This window comes from Pan paniscus, chromosome 21 (assembly GCF_029289425.2).
Source record: "Pan paniscus chromosome 21, NHGRI_mPanPan1-v2.0_pri, whole genome shotgun sequence".
NCBI classification, from domain to species: domain Eukaryota; kingdom Metazoa; phylum Chordata; class Mammalia; order Primates; family Hominidae; genus Pan; species Pan paniscus.
Window position 1 is genome coordinate 50136001 of NC_073270.2, and position 14347 is coordinate 50150347.

Consider the following 14347-nt stretch of genomic DNA (forward strand, 5'->3'; position numbering starts at 1 on the left):
GTGTGCGTGGACTGTGTGATGTGGGTGTGTGCGTGCGTGTGTGTGTGGACTGTGTGGTGTGTGTGTGCGTGTGTGTGTGACTGTGTGGAGTGTGTCTGTGCATGTGTGGGCTGTGTGGTGCGTGTGCGCTTATGTTTGGCGTGTGTGCGTGTGTGGACTGTGTGGTCTGTGTGTGTGTGCGTGTGTGTGGACTCTGTGGTGTGTGTGCATGTGTGCATGTATGTGCGTGTGTGTGACTGTGTGGTGTGTGTCTGTGTGCACGTGTGGGCTGTGTGGTGCGTGTGTGCTTATATTTGGTGTGTGTGCATGTGTGGACCGTGTGGTGTGTGTGTGTGCGTGTGTGGACTGTAGTGTGTGTGCACGTGTGTGTGTGTGCTTGTGTGTGGACTGTGTGTGTGTGGACTGTGGTGTGTGTGCGTGACTGTGGTGTGTGTGTGTGACTGTGTGGTGTGTGTGTGCATGTGTGTGGATTGTGTGGTGTGTGTGGACTGGTGTGTGTGGTGCGTGTGTGTGCTTGTGTGTGGTGTGTGTGCATGTGTGTGGACTGTGTGGTGCGTGTGTGTGCGCTTGTGTGTGGACTGTGGATTGTGTGGTGTGTGTGCACACGTGTGTGTGCGTGTGTCTGTGCGGTGTGTGTGGACTGTGGTGTGTGTGTGCGTGACTGTGTGGTGTGTGTGTGCGCATGTGTGTGACTGCTTGGTGTGTGTGGACTGTGGTGTGTGTGGTGCGTGTGTGTGCCTGTGTGTGGCGTGTGTGCGTGTGTGTGGACTGTGGTGTGTGTGGACTGTGGTGTGTAAGGTGTGTGTGTGCTTGTGTGTGGACTGTGTGGTGTGTGTGGACTGTGGTGTGTGTGGACTGTGTGGTGCGTGTGTGTGTGCATGTGTGTGGACTGTGTGGTGCGTGTGTGTGGACTGTGTGGTGCGTGTGTGTGCTTGTGCATAGCGTGTGTGCATGTGTGTGGACTGTGTGGCACACACGCTTGCATTTTCCCGGGGGCTGACCCATTGCATTTGTCGTCTTCTTCAAAGGGGTCTATCTTTGCTGAAAGATTTGCTGACAAATAAAGGGGGTTCAGCTGCTGCTATTTTTTAAAATTTGGAAACAATTTAATTTTTTAAATTTTTTAAATTTGGAAACAGACCAGTCAAACTGCTCCCTTTTATGGTTAGAGAAAATGAGGCCCAGAAGAGGCCGGCTCCCACCCCAGAAGGGGGCCAGGTTTTCATGCCTTCCTAGAGAAAGCTGGGGCTCGTGGCCTCCACCGCAGGGAGACGCAGACCCTCAGAAACAAGTCTGTGAAGTCACAACCAGCCCCAGTTTACAGATGTGAAACTGAAGCTCCAAAAAGTCAGGAGGTCACTGAGTGGGGAGGTGATGGAGTGGGAACAGCCCCCAGATCTGGCTGAGGCCGAAGCCCTGGAGAGATCCCCGCAAGGCTCCCTTAGATGCCTGACATTCTGTTCTTCCTGAAGCCTCACTCCCTTCTCTCCTGGCGCAGACACGTCCCCATCAGAAGGCACCAACCTCAACGCGCCCAACAGCCTGGGTGTCAGCGCCCTGTGTGCCATCTGCGGGGACCGGGCCACAGGCAAACACTACGGTGCCTCGAGCTGTGACGGCTGCAAGGGCTTCTTCCGGAGGAGCGTGCGGAAGAACCACATGTACTCCTGCAGGTGAGGAGCCTCAATTTCTTCAGCTGGGAAATGGGCACACTTGGGCTCATGGCCCCAAGGTCTGTCTTCTCCCTGAGTGGGTAGGTCCCAGAGACAGCTGCCCTTCAGGGCCTTCAAGGCTCTTCTGGTTTTGTAAAAGACTTTGTGAATCCAAGAAGAGCATCTATTCTAGGAACCACATTTACTGATCATCAAGCTACTGGCTGCCGTTTATTGAGCTCTTATCATGTGCCAGGCACAATACTAAGTCTTTGTGTGTATTTACCCATCCACTTGAGCCCATTGTTCTTTTTCCCATTCCATGAGGCCTCTCCTGAAGCCTCAGTAGATGAGCCCGTCTTCCAGTCTGGTGCTTTTTTTGGGACAAATAGGAGATTGACCCCAGGCCATTCCACCTACCTCAAGGGCTTCCACCAACCCCAAAGTCTTCCCAAGGCCTTGGAGAGCCCTCTTTCGAAAGCATCTCCTGTTCTGGGTAACGACAATAATAAAATCATAGCAGCTGTCAATTGCGAGCACTTGTCATGTACAAAGACTGTGCCCCATCGGCGCATGACTTCATTTCACCTGTCAACACCCCTGTGAGATGGTTACTTTTGTTATTCCCATTTTATAGAGGAGGAAGCTGTGGCTTGGAGGGCTAGGCATTTGCCCAAGGTCAACCAGCTTGAATCACTGGCAGAGCCAGGGTTAACACTCAGGGCCCCACCCATCACCACGGTGTGGCACTGCCTCTACGTCCTATCCCCCTCCAGAGAGAGGCTTATGTGAACCAAGTATTAACTCTGAGCCAAAACCAGGAGCCTGCTATGGGTTCTGAGCTTTTATAGGATGTGGTGGAAATAGCAGGGCTCTGGTACTCGAGAGGTCGAGGTTCCCAACTCAGCTCTAACACCAACCAGCAGAGCGACCCAGGACCACATGTTGCCTCTCTGAGCCTCAGTTTCCCCATGTTTAGCAGGACAGGCCTGGGCTCTTAGAGAGTTCATAGCACCTTTCCAGCTCCTGGTGGGTTCAAGAGAGAACTCCCGGGATGAAGAGATGAGAGCACTGAGGTTGGGGGGTCAACTGGATAGCCAGGGCCCTAGTTCTGTCCTAAGAGGAGGAAGTTGTGTCTTCTCCATCCAACCATCCAAAGCCCTCCCCAGATTTAGCCGGCAGTGCGTGGTGGACAAAGACAAGAGGAACCAGTGCCGCTACTGCAGGCTCAAGAAATGCTTCCGGGCTGGCATGAAGAAGGAAGGTGAGCCTCGGCCCTCCCCGCCCCACCACCACTGCCCCACCTGCACCCACAGCTCCCCGACAGTCATTTACAACTGTAGCCACACTTTATGACTCAGTGGCAGGCCCCAGGGTGACTGGCTAATGGCTGAGAAGAGGGAGGGCCTGGAAATCTGACCATAGGGAGCGGCTGGGCTTGGTCTTGAGAAAGATTCAGAGAGATAAGCTCCCACTCTTGGCTCCTCAGGCTCCCAGCAACCACCACCCCTGCCTGCCTGTCTGCGCCACCACAAAGCAGCCACGTTGTGTGTGTGTGTGTGTTTAATATAATATTTCGAACATTAGGACAAGCATAGAGAATGATATTGCAAACATCTGAGTACTCACTATCCCAACTTTACAAAAGGGACAGCCAGAGGAGCCCGATGCCTGAGCTTCCGGTCCCAGGGACAAATGCCCCAGTTCCCTTAGTATTCATTCGTGGGTATCACGTGATCTCCAAAGTCTTCACATTCTAGAAAATGGGAACAAGACCCCAGATCCATCCTGGACAAAGGAGGAGAAGACCAGAGCACAACATTTATTAAGGTCTTGCCAGGCTTCCTGCTACCAGCAGGTATCAGTCACTGGGCTGTGCTTTTTCCACACTTCAATAGGTTGGGTTCATTTCATTTTCATGACAACCCTATATGGGAAAATGTTGTGAAAATGAAATGAGCCCAGCCCATTGAACCTATTACAATTCCTCCCTTTTTGTGGATGAAGGAACTGAGGCCCACAATGGTTAAGCAACTTGCCTAGGGCCCCACAACTGATCCTTGGAAGATCTGAAGTCCCAGAGCTTCTGCTATTTGTACCACACTTCAGCACTGTCTATTATTTTATGCTCTCCAGATACCAGGAACATTTAAAATTGTTTTCAGCCCAAGCAAGGGAAGCAAAAATCTTTTAACTGCTTTAAAGTAACTTGAGGCCAGGCGCAGTGAATCATGCCTGTAATCCCAGCACTTTGGGAGGCCGAGGCAGGCAAATCATTTGAGGTCAAGAGTTTGAGACCATCCTGACCAACATGGTAAAACCCCGTCTCTACTAAAAATACAAAAAAATTAGCTGGGCGTGGTGGTGCATGCCTGTAGTCCCAGCTACTCGGAAGGCTGAGGCAGGAGAATTGCTTGAACCCAGGAGGAGGCGGTTGCTGTGAGCTGAGATCATGCCACTGCACTCCAGACTGGGCAAGACAGCGAGACTCTCTCTCAAAAAATAAAAAAGTAACTTGAGTTCATTTTCAAATCTCTTCATTTCCTGCTCCTCTAAACTCAACCTTTCCCAGCTCTGCTACTAGTCCCAGACCTTCCCTTCTAGCCCACAGTTGTGCCGTACCAGCCAAACCTTGGTCTAGTCCTGCTAGTTCGGTACAAACACCCCTCACCCCCATCACCCCAGCACACCCCAGAAGCAGGAACGTAGGACCCAGCTTGCTCCAGGGCCCACTGAGAAGGAGGGGAGGGGAGGCTTTGGTAGACGCTCTTTCCCCTGTATCTGCTCCTGGCCCCCTGTTTTCTCTGCCCCCTCCCTTGGAAATATCTTCTACGTCTCATCCTTACGGGACCTTAGTCTGAGCTCATGAGCTGTCTTGGAAAATCTGGGCTTGCTGATCCCGATGCAGGAGTGGGTGGTCCCCAAGGCCTGCTCTGAACGCTGCAATTCTAACATCTAGACATCAGTGGTTCTCCAAGGGCAAGAGGGGCTTTTTAAGCTGCAAATACTCCCTCCTCTCCCAAACCCAGTTTTCAATGGGGTTAAGCCTGTCTCATCCACTTCAACTTCCATTTTGTGGACTGGGAAAGATTATGAATGGGAACCTGATGCATGTGTGAACAGTTGGAGGCAAGAAAAAGATTGAGAACTACAGTCTAAGGTTCCAACATTTCTGTGGTTGTATTAGTCAGTGATTCCATTATCCCAAAAGCCTAAGATTTTAGGCACTATGATTCCTCATAGGTGTCATCCAGAGGGCACTGTGTTTGAGAGAACAGCTCTCTCACAGTGAAAGTTCAGGTCTGTGACAGGCAGATGGAAGAGGGGTTGGCAGCCCTCCTGAGTGGATGGCTACCCACCTCCACTGCATGTGGCCTGGTCCTGCGTGTGGTCAGTTGTTATAAATGTCTTTTATTAGACATCCAGAGTCATTTTCACTTGTGTAATTTAGGGACATTTCTGTCTCTTCTGGGCTCTAGTTTTCCCATCTATAAAATGAGGACATTGGATAACGAACCCTTCAGCCCTATGAGTCTCGCGCCTCACTCCCTGACCTACCTGCACAAGTCACACTGCCCACTAGGATGGGTGTGTTTGTTCCCTGGTCCCTTCTTTTTTTTTTTTAGATGGAATTTCGCTCTTGTTGCCCAGGCTGGAGTGCAATGGCACTATCTCGGCTCACTGCAACCTCCACCTCCTGGGTTTGAGTGATTCTCCTGCCTCAGCCTCCCAAGTAGCTGGGATTACAGGCATGTGCCACCACACCTGGCTAATTTTGTATTTTTAGTAGAGACAGGGTTTCACCATATTGGCCAGGCTGGTCTGGAACCCCTGACCTCAGGTGATCCGCCTCGGCCTCCCAAAGTGCTGGGATTATAGGTATGAGCCACCGCACCCGGCCCCTGGCCCTCTCTTGAGCTGCTGCAAAGCCAGCAAACCCCTTACTAGGCTCCTGGAAGGGGGATGAGAGTCCCAGACTATTCAGCCTTAGCTCAGCCTTGAAAATAGCTGCTTGCTTCCTGGCCCAGGGAAACGGACATGCTGCCCGGAGGATAGGAGAGTTGGCTGATGGCGAGTGAGCGTGGGTTAGTCGATGCTAGTGTTTGTTTACATGCCTGGGTTACCTGGAAGATCATGACACATGCAGTCACTTGGTTGTTTTGAGAACGGGCCAGAGTGACAAAGTGTTCAGTTGCCACTGTGGTCAAGCCATAGGAAATGAGGGTATTCCTAGCTGTGCCTGTCTTCTAGGCCCCACCACCCCTCCTCAGCCTGCTGGGAAGCTCCCAAAGCCAAAAGAAAGTCTCGGTGGAAGTCTCACTGGCCAGGAGAGTTGGGACAAGTTTTTATTTCTTTTTCTTGATGACCTTAGGAGAATTTGAGGACTGAAACCCTAAAATAGTCCCTGAGAACCAGAAAGTGTGAGCTGGAAAGGTAGGATTTCAAGACCAGCTGAGTCTATAAGAGGTCATCAAATCTACCTGCTCCCCACTTTACAGAAGAGGACACTGAGGCTAGAGAGGTGATGTGACGGGTCGGGGTGGAGTCAGGTCTAGAACTCAGGCTCCCCAGAGCTGAGCAGACACCAAGCTCCCTGGAGTGAAACTTGCAGTGATCAGCTTGGGAGGCACGTTTCTTGATCTAGATGGCTGAAACTTTCTCTCGACCACAGAGAGGGGCTTCAGGTCTCATGGGCCTATAAGTCTCTGCCACAGGATAGTCCACCGTGGCTGGAAGGGGCTCCCTGGAAGGACAAAGAATCCAGGGAGAACCCTGGGGGTCAATGGGCCAACACACACAGTGGGTCAAGAATTCTTTCCTGTAACCCAAAGCCAGGGAGACAGACACCTGCTTTGGCCTAAGCTGTCAAATATCCGGACAAATATCCAGCTCTTGGCATCAAAAACCCAGCCCAGAAAGCGGACCCAGAGTTGCAGGAGGTGAGCGTAGGTGATGGGCCAGGGGCCATCTGATGGGACCTTCCTCGGAAGCCCCTGCCCTACTCCCCACAGCCCCCTACCCAGGAGTTCCCTGGGAAGACAGGCTCATCACCTCTCCGCCTCTGCCCAGGTCGGTTAATATTCAATAGAAGTTACATTAGGTCCCCGACCCTGCTAATACTGAGCAAACATTTGGAAAACATCATTCCGTGACTGAGCTCGCGCCGGGCACTGATAACGCCCGCCTAACCTTGAGGAGCCCTATCCGCAGCTGCTGACAGCAGCCCTTTCATTCCGCCCGCCGGCCACTCGGCGCCCTGATGGGTGGGTGCGGGTGCTGGCGGGAGGCTGCCGTGGGAGGGGTGTGGGCGGGTGGGGCGGACGGCCTGGTCAGAGAAGCCGTGCTCTGAGCTGGCCCCGTCCACGTGGTGGTCTGAGAGGAGGTTGCTTGCCTCTGGACTTCTGTTCTATCCACTGACTCCCGGGCTCAAGTGCAAAGGATTTGACTTTTATTCTCTGATTTTAACAATGTGTCAACATCAAGAGAAAGTTGAATAGCTGGGGTGTCAATGTTCCCTGGAGAAATAGGGTTCTTATAAGAATTAGCGTTTATGACCAGGTGTGGTGCCTCGCACCTGTAATCCCAGCATTTTGTGAGGCTGAGTGGATCACTTAAAGCCAGGTTTTCGAGACCAGCCTGGGCAACCTAATGAGACCCCGTCTCTCAAAAAAAAAAAAAAATTTAGCCAGATGTGGTGGCACATGCCTATAATCCCAGCTATTAGGGAGGCTGAGGCAGGAGGATCGCTTGAGCCCAGGAGGTTGAGGCTGCACTGCAGTCCAGCCTGGGCAACAAAATGAGACCCCATCTCGAAAAAAAAAAAGAAAAAGAATTAGAGCTTGTCTCCTCCAATGCCTTCGTTCTCTCACTGCACAAATATTTATTGAGTACCTACTGTGAACCAGGCTCTGTTCTGGTGGCTGGGACTACAGCAGTGAACTAGAAGGATGGAGTTTTGGCCTTCTGAAGCTTTCCTTCTCAGAGAGAGACAGATAGTAAAGGAAGTAACAAATAATTCTACAATAAGTGCCTTGAAGAAAAATAAAGCATGGGGGGCAGGGCCAGGGTGGGGGTCATGTTGTGTTACACAGGGTGGCCGGAGAGGGTGTCTGAAAGGCGACATTTGTGCAGAGGCAGGAGTGAAATGAAGATGCTGCTGCGCTGTGCAGGAAAGGGAACCCCAGGCAGTGACCACAGCAGCCTACAAGCGTGCGGATGCGTCCAGGTGGGGAGGCGGGTTTTCGCAGACAGAGCGTGTAGGGGGAAGCCGGTAAAAGGTGCGATCCGAGAGGAGAGGAAGGGCCCTGGGGACTTGTGAGGTTGGAAGGCACTGGTTTTGAGCAGCAGGGGACATGACTTGAACGGATCCCTCTGTCTCTGAGAGGAACACAGACTGCAGGCGCAAGGCAGAAGCGGAGCCCAGGAGGAGGCTGATCTAATCCAGGAGAGACAGCGGGCCTGGGAGCAGGGAGGGAGCAGTGGGTCTGTTTGTCAGGATCACGACAGCACTGGGGTGTGAGGGGAAGCCAAGGAAAGTGGCCAGGCTTGATGCCAGTCCCTGAGACGAGAAAGAGTGCAGGGAGCCGGCTGGCAGGGAAATGCCTACGGGTAGGGAAACTGAGCCCCAGAGAGAGGCTGCGATTGCCACCAGCACACAGAGTGGCAGGTTCCAGACAGGAAGCCGGGTCTGGTGCAGCTTCATCCTCCCTCCTTTCCCAATCAGCCAAGCCTCATTCCACAGTGAGGCCTCTTGGACTCCAAGGGCTATCCCATCCACTCTCGGGATGGTGGAAGGATCATCTTCTATCTCAGGCCAGGACTGACCCAGATGGGAGCGGGCAGTGGAGCCTGGGGCCCCGGTGGGCGTAGGCTCCAGATCCCTCAGTGCCTGGAACAGAGCAGCAGTGGGAGGGAGGGAGACAGCGCCTGGCCTTGCTGATGCTGAGGTTAGTCTGGAGTACATGCAGCTCCTGCTGATGGACAAAACCATCAAGGCAGTTGGAGCCCCCAGCTCCCCTTGTTCAGGAATCCCCAGGCCATCTCCGTGTCACCCAGAGTAATTTGTTTTGCTTGCTTTACTCACTTTCATTTGGAAAGAAAGGGACCCTTTTGTAGACCAGAGCTTGAACATCTTTAATCTAGTCAGATCCCCTCCTCAATGCTCAAGACCGATTTTAAGCCCATAGCTGAGTCTTCACTGTCTTGCACGCCCCTGCTGATGGGTGGATCATTCCTATAGCCTCTCCATTGTGTTGGGGGCAGTTGTGATATGTGGAAAGTTCTTCCACCAGCTGAGTTAGAGGCCGTCTCCCCTCATTCCACATGCTGATGTGGGCCTGTTCTCTGGACACCCCCCACCTCCTGCTCCCACTCCTCATCAGTCACAGACACCCCCACCCCCCACTCCATCCCTGCTCTCCCTCCTCACCTCTCTGTGCCTCCTTACAGCCGTCCAAAATGAGCGGGACCGGATCAGCACTCGAAGGTCAAGCTATGAGGACAGCAGCCTGCCCTCCATCAACGCGCTCCTGCAGGCGGAGGTCCTGTCCCGACAGGTACCGGGGTGATCCTGCCACCCACCCAGGGATCCCCCACACTACAGAGGAGCTCACCTCCTCCACCTCCATTCTCCCCAGCCAGGCCCTGGAGCAGCTGACGGGAGGGGCCTCAGATATTACAGAAGGGACACTGAGTCCGGTTTCACATGGCCCAGTTTGCAGCAAGGGCAGAAATCGAACCTGGCGCCCTGGGGCACTTTCTAATTCATCCTACTGCCTGCATCCCACAGGCCAAGCAGAGTCTTCACCTTCACTGAGGGCCTGCAATCAGCTCAGCTCCGAGAGAACAGAGCAGTGGCTCAGTGGAGAGAGGTGGCAAAGTGGGGCCCAGCCCTTCCCTTGCTCAGTGACCTTGGGCAAGTCACAGCACCTCTCTGAGCCATGGTTGCCTCATTGTCAGAAAAGGATGATGATTTTTTGCCCTGCTTCTCCTCTAAGGCTGACAGACTCCTTGGGGCTCTAAAGCTGACAGAGGAGGGGGCAGGGGGCAGGTAACAGGTGAAGGCCCAGAGGGAGCCCTTCTCCCTCATCCCTGCCTCCTCCCTCCCTCCGTTTTTCCCCTGAGCTTCCTTCAGAGCTGGAGGGCACCCACTATCCAGCCCCCTCCCCACATCTGATTCCAGGGAGGGGGCTCTGTGCAGGGGACAGAGAGTGCAGGAGGGCCCGGACATCTCCAACATTTTCTTCCCTGTATCTCTCGAAGATCACCTCCCCTGTCTCCGGGATCAACGGCGACATTCGGGCGAAGAAGATTGCCAGCATCGCAGATGTGTGTGAGTCCATGAAGGAGCAGCTGCTGGTTCTCGTTGAGTGGGCCAAGTACATCCCGGCTTTCTGCGAGCTCCCCCTGGACGACCAGGTGAGGATGGGCGTGGATGGTGGGCAGTAGTGGGCAGTGGGCAGGGCAACCAGGGGGCTGCTGGCCCACCTGGGATATAGCAGTGGACTGGCTTGATTTTATTTTATTTAACAAAATATGTAGTGCACATACGTGTCTGAAACTTTAAATCACCTTACAAATATTAACTCAGTTAGCTCCTCCAACAACTCTATGAGGTAGGTACTAAGGTACTATTATTACTGCCATCTCATAGGTGAGGAGATTGGGGCACAGAGAGGTTAAGTAACCTGCTCAAGGTCACATAGCTACTATCCAGCATAGCTGGGATTAGAACCTGGCAGGAAGCTCCAAAGTCCAAGCTCCTGACCATTGTACCTGAGGCTCTCCCAGGGGGATGTTGACAGGGACCCTAGGACAGGGATCAGGAGATTTTGGCTTAAGCTATGGCTCTAAGACTGGTTGTCTGCCTAATCCTGGGCAAATGAGTTCCTCTCTCTGAGCCTCAGTGTTCTCTTATCTGTAAAGTGGAAATGATAATATCCACTTTAGAGTGTGGTTGGGAGGATTGAGGACATTGGTGTCTGAAAAGTACAAAAATCAGGTGATGGGGCAAGCTGCACAGTGGCCAGACCAGAGCTGGTCTCCCTAAACATTAGTTTCTTCCTTGTTTCCCACCAAAACAATTGAACTCAGCATCGTGTTTCCCACCAAAACAATTGAGCTGAGCATCATATTTCCCACCGTACATTTTTTTGGAATACTGAAATGTCCCTAGGGGGAAGAAAGGGTTGAAGGAAGGTGGCGTGTGTCTGAGGACAGATGAATTTCGGAGATGCCACCTATGAAGCTCCTGCCCAGAGTACCCCTGGGCCTCCAAAGAGATGTTACCCGTCTGGGGAAGAGGAGCTGGGCTGGGCCACCTCCTCAGCTTTGGAGACAGACTCTGGTGCATTCGCTTACCTGTTTCACACCTTTGCATAAGACACTGACAATGCATGTGAATCTGTGAAAGCTTCTGAGAAGTCTCGTCCAGGCAGTTGTTTGACTTTGCAGAGGCCAAGGCTTCTCAAACTCCTTTGGCAAGATTCTCCTGGAACACCTATTAATACTGCACATTGAGACACTGTGAAAAAGCTGGTTTGGCTTGTCCCCAGCCTCATACAGGGGCTGGACCCGGGGCCCTCTTCCATGGTTCCTCCTTCCATTAGCAGAGTCGACAGGGCAAGGATCTTGGACAATCCGCCCCTACCCTCTCCCCTGTTCCTTGTGCTCTGGCCCCAGTCCCCTCTGCTGGAGTCTCTACATTAATGTTTAATCCCTCCCGTTCCTTCCCAGGGGCTTAGCAGGGCAACAAGATACCCCCAACCTGGGCAATTGTTAACCTCGATTTCCCACCCAAACCTCCCTGGCTGGGGCTCAGAGCATTCTCAGAGAGCAATGATGGGTGGCCAATAACACAGGACAATCATTAACACACCACCCCGACCTCCCGGCCCACCCCCCAGAACAGCTGCCATATCAGGGGGTTGAACCTGGGATCAGAAGGGTTCCCAGCTCCCCATTCCTGGTGTATGAGGAGCCCAGCTTGCCCAATGCAGGTGGGGCATCCCTGGGAAAGTCGGGGGCATTGTCCTCCAAAGGGCTTCCCAATTTTGTTGACATTGCCCCAGAAACTAGATTCCCAGTTGGTGTGCTTCTTGGGCCTGGATACAACTGCAGAAAGAGATTGGGGCTTAGAGAGAGACAGAAATTTGCCTGAAGTCACAGAGCAAGTTAGCCACAGAACTGGGATTCAAATCCAGGTCTTCTGCTTCGCAATGTGAAGGCCACTGGAGTGACTGATGAAAGACTTGCACGGTGCCCGGTGCGCAGGAGGCAATCAGCATCCTCGGCCTCCCTCCATACTGGTCATGGAAAGTGGATTTTCCCTCCCAGGCAGTTTCCTCTTTTTCTGTTTTCCTCACAAGTTTCTATCCATGGGGAATAGAAGGGGCAAGGACAAGTGGCTGCCCAGGAGCAGCTAGAGCTAGAGAGGAAGTCAAGATGTTTGCTCATTCATTCATTCATTTCCCCTTTCCTTCCTTCCTTCATTCATTCAAATATTTATTGAAGGCTTATTTTGTGCCAAATATCTTCAGGCAAATGTCTTTTTTCCTCTAACAACAATTTCACCTCCTTAGAGGCCTTCTCTGACCTCCCCATCTAACATAGCCATTCTTGCCCCATTGCTCTCACCATCCTTTCCACTCCCCTCCCTCCCTTCTTCCCTTCCTCCCACCTTTTCTCCTTCCTTCTTTCCTTTATGCTGTGATCACCCTGTGTCCTGTGTACTTATTTGTTCTCTACTATCTGTTCATCCTCTCTCCTATAAATGTTAGTTCGATGAGATTAGAGACCTTGTCTCTCGTTTTTAAACATTGTGCCTCCATTGTCTTAAAAAGTATCTGGCATTTAGTAGGCATTTAGGATTTGATAACTGAAAGAATGAAGAATCAAATTAATGAACAAACAAAGGCATTTTAACCTTCTAGTTTGGCTTGCTATGGAACCTCCAAAATCCCTAACCCAACCTTGAAGATGAGAAGATGAGATCCTTGAGGCTACCAGCCTGGTGCTGTTTTGTTTCAAGCCATCCTTTGGTCCTCAGGCAAGCACTAAAGCAGATGGCTCTCAGTGGGCTGGCTATGTCCTTCTGTGAGCTTGCTGGGCCTCTACCTATGACTCCAGTCTTAGAAGTCTTGCCTTGTACTCCCTGCAGAGAAGGGTTTCATCAAGCTGATTCTCTGCCAGGGGCCAGTGCTCATATATTTGCTCTGAGAAGGACCAGCCCTGAGACCTAACATCCACATCCAAGTTCTTGTAATGCCCTCTCAGAATCCTGGAGTCCTGCAATGTCGATCCCTGGAGGGATCTGCCAGACCAGTGATTTCCCAAACAGAATTGCACTTCAGAGTCAACTGTGGAGCTTTTTAAACACAGATCCCTGGGGCCACCCTAAACATACAGAATCAGGATCAGAATCTCAGGGCCTAAGAATCTGTATTTTCAGGCTGGGCGCAGTGGTTCACACCTGTAATCTCAGCACTTTGGGAGGCTGAGTTGGGCTGATCACCTGAGGTCAGGAGTTCGAGATCAGCCTGGCCAATATGGTGAAATACCGTCTCTACTAAAAATAAAATTAGCCAGGCATGGTGGTGCACGCCTGTAGTCTCAGCTACTCTGGAGGCTGAGGCACGAGAATCACTTGAACCTGGGAGGCGGAAGCTGCAGTGAGCCGAGATCATGCCACTGCACTCCAGCCCGGGTGACAGAGTGAGACTCTGTCTCAAAAAAAAAAAAAAAAATAGAATCTGTATTTTTACAAAGCACGCTTCATAATTCTCCATAGCTGGTCCATGGGTGGGAATTTGGGACCCACAGTTTTGGAACTTTTTGGGATCATAGACCTTTTTGAGAATCTCAAAAAAGAAAAAAAAAGCACACAGAATGTTGCTTACAGTTTCATCAGGCACACAGAAGAGGCCCAGCACGAAGCAGTTTCTTGCCCAAAGACACAGCAGTTCAAGGGCAGAGTCAGCGCGAGGTCTCTCAGCTCTGAGCACATGTTCTTTCCCCTTCCAGGTTTCTAGTTTTATGGGTAGTAGTTTTATGATGCCCATGTCACGGTTCAGGCAGGTAGAGGCAGAGGGGAGCATTAAGCTGACTTGCCCAGCGCCGCTGAGTTGGCTACGGGCAGCCCTCCCAAGGGTACAGATGGCAAACACTGTTCCTTCTCTCTTTCAGGTGGCCCTGCTCAGAGCCCATGCTGGCGAGCACCTGCTGCTCGGAGCCACCAAGCGATCCATGGTGTTCAAGGACGTGCTGCTCCTAGGTGAGGCGGCTGCCTGCCCTGGCCAGGGCTCCAGGGAGGGCATGCCTAGCATGGCACTCACCCAGGCAAGGAGATTCATATGGTGGCATGCAAGGGTGAGGGAGGCTAGTCAGGAGTGGCCCTGTCCTCAGGCTTGCATTGGAGGGCTCCAGGACTCAGTTTTCAACTGGGTACCCCACTCAGATGCAAGGAAATGTGGATGCAAGGCACCAAATTCCCAGCATTGAAGTCAGAGCACAGTCAGGGTTATCCCTGGAATTACCTGTGCATCCTTTTTTCTTTTGACAGAGTCTTGCTCTGTCACTCAGGCTGGAGTGCAATGATGTGATCTCGGCTCACTTCAGCCTCCACCCGCCACGTTCAAGCAATTCTCCTGCCTCACCCTCCAGAGTTGCTAGGACCACAGGCGTGCACTACCACACCC

The 14347-nt window shown here is 52.2% G+C and overlaps 1 protein-coding gene across 9 annotated transcripts in view; it reads left to right on the plus strand.

The window, feature by feature from the left end:
- The window catches only part of HNF4A (hepatocyte nuclear factor 4 alpha), a 79446-nt gene that overhangs the window by 49213 nt on the left and 15886 nt on the right, over positions 1–14347 (plus strand). For all 9 annotated transcript variants that reach the window (XR_008622248.1, XR_008622246.3, XR_008622247.3 and 6 more), the window contains 5 exons: positions 1499–1673; positions 2822–2916; positions 9102–9208; positions 9915–10070; positions 13836–13923. Coding sequence is in view for 6 of the 9 variants with exons in the window: in XM_034947041.3 (XP_034802932.1) it covers positions 1499–1673; positions 2822–2916; positions 9102–9208; positions 9915–10070; positions 13836–13923 (621 nt within the window). In the remaining 3 variants the exon portion in view is untranslated. The remainder of the gene's footprint in view (positions 1–1498; positions 1674–2821; positions 2917–9101; positions 9209–9914; positions 10071–13835; positions 13924–14347) is intronic.